Raw genomic sequence first — 14,467 nt, 5'->3', positions numbered from 1 at the left:
TGCCAAAAGACAAAAGAACGACTTATTTAGTGACGGCTGATTTCAAAACACTGCTTCAGGAAGCTTCGGAGCATAAATGAATCAGTGTATCGAATCATGATTCGTAACGCGTGTCAAACTGCTGAAATCACATGACTTTGGCACTCCGAACAGCAGATTCGATACACTGATTCATTATGCTCCGAAGCTTGCTGAAGCAGTGTTTTGAAATCGGCCATCACTATATAAGTTGTTATTTTGTTTTTTTGGCGCTCCAAAAATATTCTCGTCGCTTTATAATATTAATATTGAACCACTGTACTCACGTGAACTGATTTAAATATTTTTTAGTACATTAATGGATCTTGATAGAGGAAGTGTCCGTTTCTCCCTATGCAGGCCTCACTGAGCCATCGGATTTCAACAAAAATATCTCAATTTGTGTTCCGAAGATTAATGAAGGTCTTACAGGTGTGGAACGGCATGAGGGTGAGTATGACAGAATTTTCATTTTTGGGTGAACTAACCCTTTAATGTTATGAAGCGACGAGAATACTTTTTGTGCGCCAAAAAAAAAAAAAAACTTTATTCAATGGCCGATTTCAAAACACTGCTTCATGAAGCTTCAAAGCTTTACGAATCTTTTGTTTTGAATCAGTGGTTCGGAGCAAGTATCAAACTGCTAAAATCACGTGATTTCAGTAAACGAGGCTTCCCTCATAAGTGTTTTGAAACGTTTAGAAATTTCAATACGCGCTCTGAACAACTGATTCAAAAGATTCGTAAAGCTTCGAAGCTTCATGAAGCAGTGTTTTGAAATCGGCCATTGAATAAAGTTGTTATTTTGTTTTTTGGCACACAAAAAGTATTCTTGTCACTTCATAACATTAAGGTTGAACCACTGTAGTCACATGAACTGTTTTAAATATGTCTTTAGTTGCTTGAAAGTGGTAATTAAATTGCTATAGGGACGAGTCAGAAAGCTGATTTTATCACTAATATCTTAATTTGTGTTCTGAAGATGAACGAAGGTCTTACGAAGGAGTAATTAATGACAGAAATGTAATTTTTGGGCGAACCCTTTTATGTACTGTGATTATAAATGGGGAAAGCAGTGATCTATTAGTTAAAAGTTTTACCCTATTCACCAGCAGTTTCTTGCATTAAATGTCACTATATTCCCGCACTTTTTGATTATTTTGACGGTGCCATATCTTTATCATTTAAAAAAAAAAAATAATAATAAGTACTAATGACATAACGATGACATTCCCAGAAATTGCGATTGGTCCATCATAGTCAGCGCTGAGAAAAGTAACGTATTTCCCGTGACCACTTCGTCTGCGTTGCTGATGAATATTTTACATCTGAAACTTAACACCGATGACATTTAATAAACATTGAACTAAAATACACACTGTAGAGTTAAAAAAATAAAATTATTATGTAGACCCATCGTGCTCGGTCTACAATTTTCGGGCCAAATCGCCCCGCCCATTCAGATATCAGTTGGGTGGAGACAAATGAAGATCACATAAGAGTCCAAGTTTAAGTACAAAGATCAGGGCATTACCAGATTAAATAAATAACAACCCTTTAGACAGACCCCGAGTTCAGTGGTTTGGATCCACAAAAGTTTTATTTCGCGTTTTGTGTGTCACTGAAGAACTGAATAATGGCAGACAGAGAAAAGGCGACGGATCAGATGAAACTGTGGAAGCAGGGTCGAGGCTCTCAGGTCTGCTGCAGAATTTATGCTATATTATGTTGAAAATTGTGTATTTAAATGGCTTTCTTTTAATGCTGTATTGCGCTGTGAGAAATTGTGCCAAAGGTCGCAAGGCTGTAATGCACAAACACGAAAGGATTTGATTATATCTTCGGGTTTTAATGTGCAAAACGTTTCTAAACAACGCATTTATGACATCTATCACTTGTCACGCATGAATGCAGTAGATGCTGTAATATTTTTATATATAATTGCATAAAACACTAGTCAGTTGCTGCTTGAAAATAACATCCCCTACGGTTTTATTTTTTTGCATGGTGGATTGTTTTGAATTTGTGAATGCACAAAAGAGATCAGGTTTATTATATAATTTCTCAGGTGAACTGTTTTCGTAGTTGAAGTGGGTCAACGACATATTTAAACGGAAGACGGTCAAGCCCCTGCCCCATCCCACTCCTCTCTAACGCGATTGGTCAATAGCATGACTGACACCTCGCTCAGCGAATCGCATTTGAGAATGCCTGTCATGTTGTGGATGCGAAATAGGCCCCTTTCCCTTTATTTATTTATCGAGAACACGATAGATAAGCTCAGTTACTTCTGCGATAGTTTAACTTTACCCAGATAAGTAGATAGATAACGTTATAGTTATTTAATCACCATTTTAAGCCCAAATGCCTATAAAATAATATTTATTGTTGGCCAGAATGGCTTTATAAAACTCGTTTACTTCAGTGACACACCTTTAATTCAATTTAAATATAAAATACTGAATAATATAATGTATTCATACAATATAATAATAGATTAATATTTATTGACATGATTTGAAAGGGTTGAATAATCATAAAATACAAATTTTTTGTGTTTGTTTAATAAATAGAATGATTTATTTGAATTTTACCTGACTGTTCTGTCTCATTTTGGGTTTTTTTCTTCTCAGCGGCCAGATGTCCTGACCACTGGAGCCGGAGTCCCCGTTGGGGACAAGTTAAACTCGATGACGGCGGGTCCGCGTGGGCCACTTCTGGTCCAGGACGTGGTATTTACTGATGAAATGGCCCACTTTGACCGAGAGCGGATACCAGAGAGAGTCGTGCACGCTAAAGGAGCAGGTGAGTGTGAATGCATACTTGCTGACCCCAAACTTTTGAACAGTAGTACCTATAAGAGGCTGAAAACCATGACTGTGCTCTGCTTGGATAGATGATATCGGGACGCTTTAGAGCTTTAAAACTAAGTCTTTTCTCTCTCTTCGCAGGAGCGTTTGGTTACTTCGAAGTGACCCATGACATCACCCGCTATTGTAAAGCCAAAGTGTTCGAGCATGTTGGAAAGACTACACCCATCGCTGTTCGCTTTTCCACTGTGGGTACGTTTCTGAATGGATGTTATAATGGCCTGGACTCTGTATGTATCGATTGTTATTTTGGGATTAGAAATGCCAGGAAACGATGTTGTAACAGAAGTCGACTCAGGTCTCTGAAACTGAGCCAAATGGTTTTGTAAGAGGGTAAAGAGCACATGTAGAAACTGTGTGATAGATACTCTCGCTTGTTTGCCTACTATAAGTAAAATATAGCACCTTTGTACCTTGATAAATGTGCGTTTGTTTGTAGCTGGTGAGTCTGGGTCGGCAGATACCGTGCGAGATCCTCGAGGATTTGCGGTGAAGTTCTACACCGATGAGGGCAACTGGGATCTTACTGGAAACAACACCCCGATCTTCTTTATCAGGGATGCACTTCTGGTGAGGGACTCAATCCACACACAGGTCATGAATCTATCAAGTGCCTTGTCACTATATATACTGAATATGTTTGTTAACTGTGTTTGTAGTTTCCGTCCTTCATCCACTCTCAGAAGCGGAATCCGCAGACTCACTTGAAGGATCCGGATATGGTTTGGGATTTCTGGAGTTTGCGTCCTGAATCGTTGCACCAGGTACACCTGGTCACTTTTGCGTTCTCACGTTAATGCAGAAAACGTCGCTCAATTTGGTTTACGTGTATGTGCAGGTGTCTTTCCTGTTCAGCGATCGGGGAATTCCGGATGGCCACCGTCATATGAACGGATACGGATCGCACACTTTCAAACTGGTCAACGCTCAGGGAGAGCCGGTGTACTGCAAGTTCCACTACAAGGTACTTACTATTTGTAAGTCAGTATGGCTAATATAGCCAATATGGACACATTGGATTTTTAGACAATAATGTGCAAAAATATTATCACAATTCGACATGTGCTGAAATTCGGTAATGCGATATATCACAATAATGAATATGCACAATATTGTTATAGTGGGCACAATGCATACCTCGGGTCTTTAGTGACCCGGGACGTCATTCACTACCCTCCTCTTCGTTCATTTTTTAAAGTTAGAAATCAAACTTCTTGGTATTCCTCAATCAATTCATTATAAAGAATATAACAAGAAAAAAATCATAAAATTATAAAAGAATGCCTGTTTTTGTATTCATTTTTTGTAAAAATTGTATAGGGTCGCTATCGACCCGAGGTGTGTATAAGTGTACGTATATTTTTTCTGCATAGCAATAATTGAATTTTAGATGATGGAATAAGTGCAATTCACCTTTATTCCACAAGGTGGCAATGTCTGATACACAATGATGAAGTGACGATTCATTCAGACAAAAAATGAAAGAATAAGCAAAACATGAAAGGGCTCAGCGATTTACAGCAGAGTAAGTACTGAACGCAATCAAATATGACCGCAACTGTCACTGGATGGATCTGGAGAAGCTGTTAGCGATCAAAATATTGATTTTGAAGATGTTGAAAATTATATAGTTTTGAGAATACGTTTGAGATCGTGAATGGGCTCATGTTCGTGACCTCAAACATAAAACTAGCATATTATTTGCTGAATTTACTGGGAAATGAGCTCTGACGAGGAGCTCTGATGATAGCATAAAACATCTACTCAAACTGAACCCTTTCAAGCTCCAAAAGGTAATATAATATGATTTATTTTATTCTTCTGTAACTGTTACTGTAATATCAGAGGAGTTTTATATTATCGTGACAGGTAGAGATCCTTCAGTGTTAGATATAGATCCGGGTCGATAAAGACCCGAATATGTAAGAATGATTGGTGAAAGTCATGCATTTAAGGGTTAACATACAGTAAATAATAATTTATTAACAATTATTACAATTTTTATAATGCATTTAAGAATATTTTCCCCATCAACTGTATAAAAACACAACACCGCTGTATTCTGCATCAAAGGGACATGCGTGCTCAGATGTAAACAAGCCCAATGTGCATGAGAAGCACATGGCGGAACGAGTGAAGGGAGTAGGATAATATTGAGTGAAGGAGACGCGCTGAATGAAAGTGCACGTTCACTCTCTGACAGCAGAGGGCGCTGATGGAGCAGCAAAAATGCAGCGGTTACCCCCGAAACCCAGCAAACAAAGCAACTGCGCTAGTGAAGTTATTAAAATGCTTCAAACAGCCATTCAGTTTTTTGCAATCTCAATGTTGTTCATCACAGCACCAAATACTGAATACTTAAAGACTTAATAAGCTATTTATTTTCAAATTTATACATTTTAATATTTTAATCTGGACTACAACATGCCCTAATGAGTAGAAATGTTCTGATTGTTATTGTTCAGTAAAACTTTGAGACATATGGCTTCATTAGCTAACATGTTAACTGATTATTTCTAAACTGATAATGAAAAATACTTAACTATTCTTAATTAATGTTAATTTCTTATTTACTGTTTAATGCCATTACTAAAATAAAAATAACTTATTTAATGGACCTGAGATAAAACCAACAATGACTAACAGTGATAATACCATATACCGTGATAAAAGCTTCAGCAATTAATCGCAACATGAGAATCTGATACCGTCACATGCCTAATGACAATATTTTTTCCATATAATTTGGTATCCATATTTATCACAATATTTATTTTATACCATAAGTGTTGTCAAAGTCAGTACTGAAATGATTATACCAGCAATTCCCCCCTAGCATTTTGAGTGCTGTTGAGTGGACTTCTGATTGGCCATTGTGTTCACATGCTCAACAGATATGTCTGTGATTGGCTACAATGATCAATGCTTCAAAAACATGTTGTGTGTGTGTGTATATATACATATTTGATGCTCTTCACCGAGCTTTCAAATACTGGTATCGTCACATTTTAAAGATTTGGTACCGAAGTCTGTAGTTTTGACAACCCTACATGCCAATAATAGGTCAGGAAATGCATTCAACTTGTTTGTTACACCTCGAGAATGAATGTAACACATTAGTCTCAGACAGACGCTGGCTTTAACAGTCCTCCTACAAACAAAGTGTGACGCCAAACCTCCTTGTGGAAGAAGAACGCTGTAGTGTTTACAACTCTGACAATGAGCGTAATTTAAGAGATGTAATTTATCACTTGTGGCATCATAACATTAACCTAGTTAAGAAACCCTGTCACTTGTTTTTGTGTTTCAGACTGATCAGGGCATTAAGAATTTGACCGTTGAAGAGGCGGATCGTCTTGCATACACTGACCCAGATTACTCCATCAGAGATCTCTACAATGCCATCTCCAATGGCAACTTCCCATCCTGGACCTTCTACATCCAGGTCATGACCTTTGAGCAGGCGGAGAATTGGAAGTGGAATCCGTTTGATTTAACTAAGGTACTCTTACACTACACCATTGGGTCTCCACACCGATCAGGCATAACATTATGAGCACTGACAGGTGAAGTGAATAACACTGATTATCTCTGTTAGTGGGTGGATATATTAGGCAGCAAGTGAACATTTTGTCCTCAAAGTTGATGTGTTAGAAGCAGGAAAAATGGGCAAGCGTAAGGATTTGAGTGAGTTTGACAAGGGCCAAATAGTGATGGCTAGACGACTGGATCAGAGCATCTCCAAAACTGCAGCTTTTGTGGGGTGTTCCTGGAGGCAGTGTGATGCTTTGGGCAATGTTCTGCTGGGAAACCTTGAGTCCTGCCATCCATGTGGATGTTACTTTGACACGTACCACCTACCTAAGCATTGTTACAGACCATGTACACACCCTTTCATGGAAACTGTATTCCCTGGTCTCTGTGGCCTCTTTCAGCAGGATAATGCTCCTGACACAAAGCAAAAATGGTTCAGGAGTGGTTTGAGGAGCACAACAATGAGTTTGAGGTGTTGACTTGGCCTCCAAATTCCCCATATCTCAATCCAATCGAGCATCTGTGGGTTGTGCTGAACAAACAAGTCCAATCCATGGAGGCTTCACCTCACAACTTACAGGACTTAAAGGATCTGCTGCTAACATCTTGGTGTCAGAAACCACAGCACACCTTCAGGGGTCTAGAGGAGTCCATGCCTCGATGGGTCAGGGCTGTTTTGGCAGCAAAAGGGGGACCAACACAATATTAGGAAGGTGGTCATAATGTTATGCCTGATCGGGGTGTGTGTATGTATATATATATATATATATATGTATATATAACTTCCATTTGTGTTATTTTATAGTTTCGATTAAAAATAGTTGTAGTAAAGACTGGCTCTATCTCTCAGGTCTGGTCCCATAAGGAATTCCCTCTGATTCCTGTGGGACGCCTTGTGTTGAACCGAAACCCTGTGAATTATTTCGCTGAGGTTGAGCAGCTGGCATTCGATCCCAGTAACATGCCGCCCGGCATTGAGGCCAGCCCGGACAAGATGCTGCAGGTACGTTTTTACTTCTATGTCACAAATCCTATTAAGCAACATACCTAGACACATATTTCATAGGTTCGCTTACACAGGCTTAAGATGCACAAAAAGATGCTTGTTCAATATTTTGTCCTTGAGCAAGGCACTTAAGCTTTGGTTACTTGTAATAAGCATCCTGTAGATCAATTTGGATTAAAGCATCAATGACTAATCGCTAGTTACAAGAATTACTAGAATGACTAAATGCTGCAATTACTCAATTCTTTCGCCACAGGGGCGTCTTTTCTCTTACCCAGACACACATCGGCATCGGCTCGGAGCGAATTACCTCCAGCTGCCTGTCAACTGCCCCTACCGCACCCGTGTGGCAAACTACCAGAGAGATGGCCCCATGTGCATGTACGACAACCAGGGTAAGTGACACGCACTCCAAAAACATCATGTCACAAACCGCCTTTGGTATATTGTAAGACGTGGTATTAGTCTCAGATTAATAACGCAACATCTGTCTGGAATGCTGGATCAGGATGTGTGACTGACCCAAATGTTTATATTTATGCCCATTTCAGCCCCTTTAAAAAGTCAAAATTATGACATACTAAGTCCTAATTGTGAGAAGAAAAGTCAAAATTATGCTTAAAATGTCAAATTTATGACGGAATCAGAATTATAAGATTAAAAAGTCAAAATTATGACAAAAAAATCATAATTATGAGATTAAACATGTAAAAAAAAAATGTCCCTCATAATTATGACTAAAGTCAATTTTGATTTAATATGTCATAATTTCACCTTAGTATGACATTATTTTGACTTTTTTTATCTCATAATTATGGCTTAAAACCTTAATTTATATTTTTTATCATAATTATGCAGTGGAGTAAAGTATTTGAGTTAGGGCTGGGCGATGTATCGAATGCTTTTGTCCCGCGCATTTCTTCAGTAAAGCCGGTTCCCTGATTGCCGCTAAATCGCCATCACCTGCTTTCAAATGAAGCGGCATTCAATTAACAGAACCGTAGTTCACTGATAAGACACGCAATATCGCGCTCAATATCGATATGTATCGCCGTCGATATTGAGCGCGATATTGCGTGTCTTATCAGTGAACTACGGCTCTGTCTATTAAATGCTGCTTCATTTGAAAGCAGGTGATGCCGATTTAGCGGCAATCAGGGAACCGGCTTTACTGAAGAAATGCGCGGGACAAAAGCATTCGATACATCGCCCAGCCCTAATTTGAGTAAATATACATTACTGTACTTGAGTATCTTTTTGGCTACTTTGTAGTTTTACTGAGTAACAAAGATATTAGCAAATTTGACTCTTTACTTGACTACAATTTTAAATGACTAAATACTTTTTACTCCACTACATTAGTGATGAATAATGCAATGACACATTATATTTTGCGTGGCACCTAACTTTTTCTGCGGCAGTTTGTTTCTGCTATAAAGAAGCAATATCGCCATCTACAGGGCATTGATGGTACTATATCTCAGCCAAAAACACTACTTTTACTCAAGTATGGATTTCAGGTTATCTTCACACCTCTGTAATTATGATTTCGTTTATCATAATTTCGACTTCTTATGTCATAATTAAGACTTACCAGAGCATGATTTCGTTTTTGTCAGAAATGGGCTTCCATATACCTTGAATTTTTTTATAAACATCTTATTGTGACACAATGAAATCTGTTTTAAAATGTTAAGTTCCTGTCCTGTCCTGTAGGGGGAGCTCCTAACTACTTCCCCAACAGCTTCAGTGCTCCTGATACCCAGCCGTGCTTCCTTGAGTCAAAGTGTCAAGTGTCTCCTGACGTGGGCCGGTACAACAGCGCAGACGATGACAATGTGACCCAGGTTTGTTAGCGATCATGTGCATCTGTGTACGAATACTCACACGTTTGGTGAGTTAAAATACTTCCCGCTCTGATCCGTTGTGCAGGTGCGCACGTTCTTCACCGAGGTGCTGAACGAAGGCGAGCGAGAGCGTCTGTGTCAGAACATGGCTGGCCATCTGAAAGGAGCTCAACTGTTTATCCAGAAACGCATGGTATGATCTTTCGTTTTCGGTCGTGTAAGATTTTTTTGGTCATGTTAATCTAATGCAATCTATTGAGGAACATGCCTGGAAAAAACAACATGATTCTAGATAATTCAGATGTTTTTTTTGTTTTTTTTGTGCAGGTGCAGAACCTGATGGCCGTTCACCACGATTATGGTACTCGTGTTCAGACTCTCCTGGATAAACACAACGCTGAAGGAAAAAAGGTAGAAAACACTGGATCAATCTCACACACATTCATGTTTGTGTTATTTTAGCATGTATCAGGGTGTATAACTAAAACTAAAACCATTTAAAAAAAAGTGACATGAAATAAAATGTTAACTGAAATAAAATAAAATCTAAAAAACTAGCTTGATGTACAAAAATAATTGTAAAGAAAACTGAAAAATTAATAAAAACTATATAGACAATTTTTAAAAAGACAAAAACAAAATGACTAAAAATGTAACTAATATTAAATTGAAAACAAATGATATAAAAAAACTTGAATAAACGAACTATAATAGTACCTGAACAATATTTAAATATGACTGATGTTTATATCATTATTTTCTCTGTCTTTGTCTCTCCAGAACACTATTCATGTTTATAGACGCGGTGGACCGTCTGCTGTGGCTGCAGCCTCTAAGATGTGATTTAAAAGTGCTCGCCCATCTCCACACACACACACACACACACACACATTCATTCTCTTATAGAGTGTGATATTAGAGTCATGATGCTTAACTCATTCCTTGTGCGCTTTAGAAATACAGACATCATATCTAACGTTGCCAAATTCACACACGACTGGTATTTGCAAATGCAACATTGATTCCTTAATCATGATTTATGCCATTAAACCAAATAAAGGCCTTTGATGCATACGCAAGTTTGAGCTAATCCAAACTAAATCGGCCTGTTTCAGAATATTTCTGCATTTTGATTGTGTGCGAATTGTAGAATAGCCAAAAAATAATCTGAGAATTAACACATGTTTTTAATAGAAATACTGTGTGATGCTTTAGATCTTTATCTTGGCTACTGATGCAGTTTAAAGCTGAATAGTAGAAATTCTCAACTCTTTCCGTCCCTTTTGCCTTAACTGAATGTAATTCAGTTGTGTTAACAGGAATGTAATGCTTTTTGTTATTTTGTAATTAATAAATGAGAATATTTGATCTCTATCACTGAGTTGTGGGTTCATTTGAAATCCTGGTTGTGTTTTCGCTTTTCCAAAACCTGAATTTCTTTGGAAATTAAATGAAAATCTTCATCTTTGTCATTCCTCTTAAATTGTATTCTTCCAAGTGTGAGATTTGGAGGGCAAAATTTTATATATGTATAAATGTATACATTTACCCAGAGAAATATTGTCTGTATGGCTTTGGAAGAATTAAAAATATTGCATGATTCATATTCTAATGTCTTAATTTTTGATTTGGAGTTTTGTAAATTTATGAAAACTTCACAATCCCTCTGAAGGAAAAAACACCTGTATTATTTTCTAAGTAAATTACTTTCCCTTTTTGAGTGAACTTCTCCTTTAAATTCTTTCCTCTTTCCAGTAGGAGGCGCCATTTTCTTACACAGGATCCCCAGATTGTAACAGGACACTGGTGACAAAAATAAACATCATTTGAAACATATATATATATATATATATATATATATATATAAATATGTTTCAAATGATGTTTATTTTTGTATATATATATATATATTGTTCAGCTGCAGTGCACATGCTTCCTAAATATTGGAGCTTTGGTGCTCCGATGGGGATGCAGGTTTGAGTACGGCTTGCATCATATCCCAAAACCCCTTTCTAGGTTCCTTTCTGATGAAACGGGTGAAAAGCCCCTAAATACCCCAAGAACCTTTTAACCTAGTCAAAAGAAGTGTATTTAATTCAAAATTTGTTTTATTTTTATGTATTGTACGTTTTTTTTCGACAAACCTCGAGATTTTCTCGAAATGGGTCCATGTATAAAAGCAGCACCCTGCCCTGATCTCTCCAGCAACAACCACATAATGAATGACCTCTCTCTCTCTCTTTCTCTGACTCCACCCATCTGCACTGCTGTATAAGTAGTGTCCTGATCCTTCTCCTCAGTAATTCCTCTTCAGATTTTTCCAGGAGTTTTTGACCCCTGACCTCCGAGGATGGATAACGCCACATACAGCTACGTGAACGACTGCACTCCGCTCACTAACTGCAAGTCCGGCCGTAAGGCTGGCGGCTCCACGGTGGTCAACATGAGCCATGCAGGCAAGAAGCCACCAAACGACTACCTGATCTGGTCGCTCTGTAACACTCTTTACGTCAACTTCTGCTGCCTGGGATTCATGGCTCTGATCTACTCCATCAAGGTGAGCTCCAACACCAAATGTCTTTTGTGTGACTTTAACGTCTTCAGAAATATTCATGAAGGTTCAAACTGGAACCAAAAACGGTTTTACAGCCCAATGACGTAGAAAAATTTGATCTTCTGGTGCTTTAAAGAGCCTAGAAACCAAAACACCTATCTGAAGAACCAATAATCAAGAACCTTTTAATCTCCAGTGAGCCATAAAGTGATCTAAGAACCCTGCAGAGATACTCTTAGGTTCCAAAGGTTCAAAAAAGTGTTCTTAGTGTGAGGAACCTACATTTTTTAGAGTGCAGAAAAGGTAAGGAGAAGTTTTAGTTCATGTGCTAAAACACGACTTTCTGAAATTCTCATTTCCGTTCTCTGTTTGTTTGTGGTTTCAGGCTCGAGATCAGAAGACCTTGGGCGACATGCGTGCAGCACAGGAATGCTCAGACAAGGCGAAGTGGTACAACATTCTGGCATCAGGCTGGAATCTCTTGATTCCTCTGCTGCTGTTGGGTCTGCTGGTCCTGCTCCTGGTTCATCTGGGCAGCTCAGAGGGAACGTTTGATTTCTTCGGTGAAGATGGATTTCAGAGTTTCATGAAGCTCTTCAGCAGGTAGACAGAGCGACTCAAGCAATCCCACCACCAAACGCTCCTGCAAACCTTCTGGACAGTTCACCCTCTCTCCACTTTATCAGCATGTTATTTTCTTTGGCTGTGTGATGATGAATTTATTATTATTTAGATTTGTTTTTTCATAATGTCAATGTACTGTACATCTATCTACCCAACAACTCTATTTTATGAAGTAAATTGGCTCTCTGTATTTAATAAAATATTTAATGTCCTCAATATTTTTCCACATGCGTCTCCTTGAACAGATTTCTGTCAACAATGAGATTAAGTAATTACATTAGCGATATTTCAGCTAAAATTCGACGTCAATAAAAGTCAACAGTGTACTGATATATAACGCACAGAAGTTGCTTTCAAACAAAGCAGCCTAGCGAATTCACGTGACCAATGACTGGATTTCGCCCGGGAAATTTCGCCTATAGCAACGGTAAATGTGAATAATCACATTATTCAGCGAAATTTCGACAGCAAAAAGGTATACTGTCAATATGTTGCGATGTATTAATCACAGCTCACAAATAAGTCGCTTTCATACAAAGTAGCGCGAATTCACGTGACCAATGACTGGATTTCACCCAGGAAATTTCGCCTATACCAAAGGTAAATGTGAATAATCACATTAGCGATATTGCAGCGAAATTTCAACGGCAAAAAAGGTATATTGTCAAAGGTATAGCGATGTATTAATCACAGCTCACATAGAAGTCACTGTCATACAAAGTAGCGCGAATTCACGTGACCAATGACTGGATTTCGCCCGCGAAATTTCGTCTGGCGTTGGTAAAACTGCACATTTACTGATATTTGATCGTTTTTAGTAGTAAAACTATGAGTTGACACCCATAAATAGTGCAAAATCTGTGTAATTTATGTAAAAAGATAATCATAAACGAATAAATATTTATTTTATTACCAAAAAAAAAGACTAACCTTGATTTCTCTGTTGACCCCTCCCCCCCTCTCTTTTTTTTTAATCCAAAGCTAATTTGCTGATCTTCCATTCTGGTCAGGTTTGTCTTTTTACTAGCTTTTGGCAACTTTTCAATTCAGACCAGCTTGGCCAGGGTATGGAGATCATATTAGGCTGGTTTAAGCTAATTTTCTTTTCATCAGGGAAGTTAAATGGTTATGAAGAGCATGTTAACACGAGTTATATGCTTTCTGGGAGCTTGTTTCAGGGAGACTGAAGGGGTGCTGTGGTTTAGTTCTCATGCATCTCTGTAATGTTCGGCCGTGCCGCCTGTGCTTACAGCGGTGACCCCTCCCAGCTCTACTGGTATTTTTATCATTTAAATGACAGAGCTGTTTGCCAACCTTCACTCCCCTTCTATTTCAGTCAGTATACAGAGTAGACACAGATGTGCAGGGACTCGATTAAAGAGTAGTTAACACACACACCCTCATGTAGACCTTCTGCCTTTTTCTCATCTTTCTCATCAAAAATGACTGGTATTACTATCCTTGTGGGGACATTTGGTTTAACATAACGTAGGGAATACCATGGTGTAAACACATACACAATCACAGTTTGAAGTAATATTTGATTTTGTACATGTACAAATATAAACAATTGTAGTATTTGTTATTGCCTACTGCAATTAATTGTAATTCAGGCTAATTGAAATAGTTTTTTTAATAAATAATAATGATCATTTGGGGGAAAATGTGGTCTTGAACTGTTTTGAGAATGAATATTTAAGTAATGTAAAGATTTATGTATGCAACATATTTTAATATAATATTTAATATATTATTATATCAATTTTTTTCCATTTGGGGGGGGGGGGGGGGTTTAAAAAAAAAAAACTTTTTGTGTGTGAAATTAAAAATTTGTTTTAGCATTTCAAATTTTTTTTTAAAACATGCATGCTAATATGTCCAAATCCAGAAACGAATGATTTGATGCTTGTGAGTAGTCATTTAGTACATAAGCAGTCATTTTAGGCACATTTATCCGAGGCTATTTCCAGTGCACTTATTACAGGGACAATCCCCCTGAAACCACGGGTTAGTT

The 14,467-nt window shown here is 38.0% G+C and overlaps 2 protein-coding genes across 2 annotated transcripts; both read left to right on the top strand.

The window, feature by feature from the left end:
* Nucleotides 1-1,511: 1,511 nt before the first annotated feature.
* On the top strand, nucleotides 1,512-10,863 carry cat (catalase). Its single transcript, XM_067379459.1, has 13 exons — nucleotides 1,512-1,717; nucleotides 2,652-2,823; nucleotides 2,970-3,080; nucleotides 3,328-3,458; nucleotides 3,548-3,652; nucleotides 3,727-3,852; nucleotides 6,199-6,390; nucleotides 7,273-7,425; nucleotides 7,685-7,823; nucleotides 9,145-9,275; nucleotides 9,361-9,468; nucleotides 9,603-9,686; nucleotides 10,056-10,863. The coding sequence occupies exons 1-13, from the start codon at nucleotides 1,655-1,657 to the stop codon at nucleotides 10,116-10,118; spliced, it is 1,578 nt and encodes a 525-aa protein (XP_067235560.1). The 5' UTR covers nucleotides 1,512-1,654; the 3' UTR covers nucleotides 10,119-10,863.
* Nucleotides 10,864-11,625: 762 nt separating this feature from the next.
* ifitm5 (interferon induced transmembrane protein 5) lies at nucleotides 11,626-12,501 on the top strand. Its single transcript, XM_067380546.1, has 2 exons — nucleotides 11,626-11,832; nucleotides 12,215-12,501. The coding sequence occupies exons 1-2, from the start codon at nucleotides 11,626-11,628 to the stop codon at nucleotides 12,434-12,436; spliced, it is 429 nt and encodes a 142-aa protein (XP_067236647.1). The 3' UTR covers nucleotides 12,437-12,501.
* Nucleotides 12,502-14,467: the final 1,966 nt, after the last annotated feature.

This window comes from Chanodichthys erythropterus, chromosome 24 (genome assembly GCF_024489055.1).
Source record: "Chanodichthys erythropterus isolate Z2021 chromosome 24, ASM2448905v1, whole genome shotgun sequence".
Classification (NCBI taxonomy): Eukaryota; Metazoa; Chordata; class Actinopteri; order Cypriniformes; family Xenocyprididae; genus Chanodichthys; species Chanodichthys erythropterus.
Note: the sequence above shows the minus strand (reverse complement) of the source record. Positions and strands in the feature narration are given on the sequence as shown.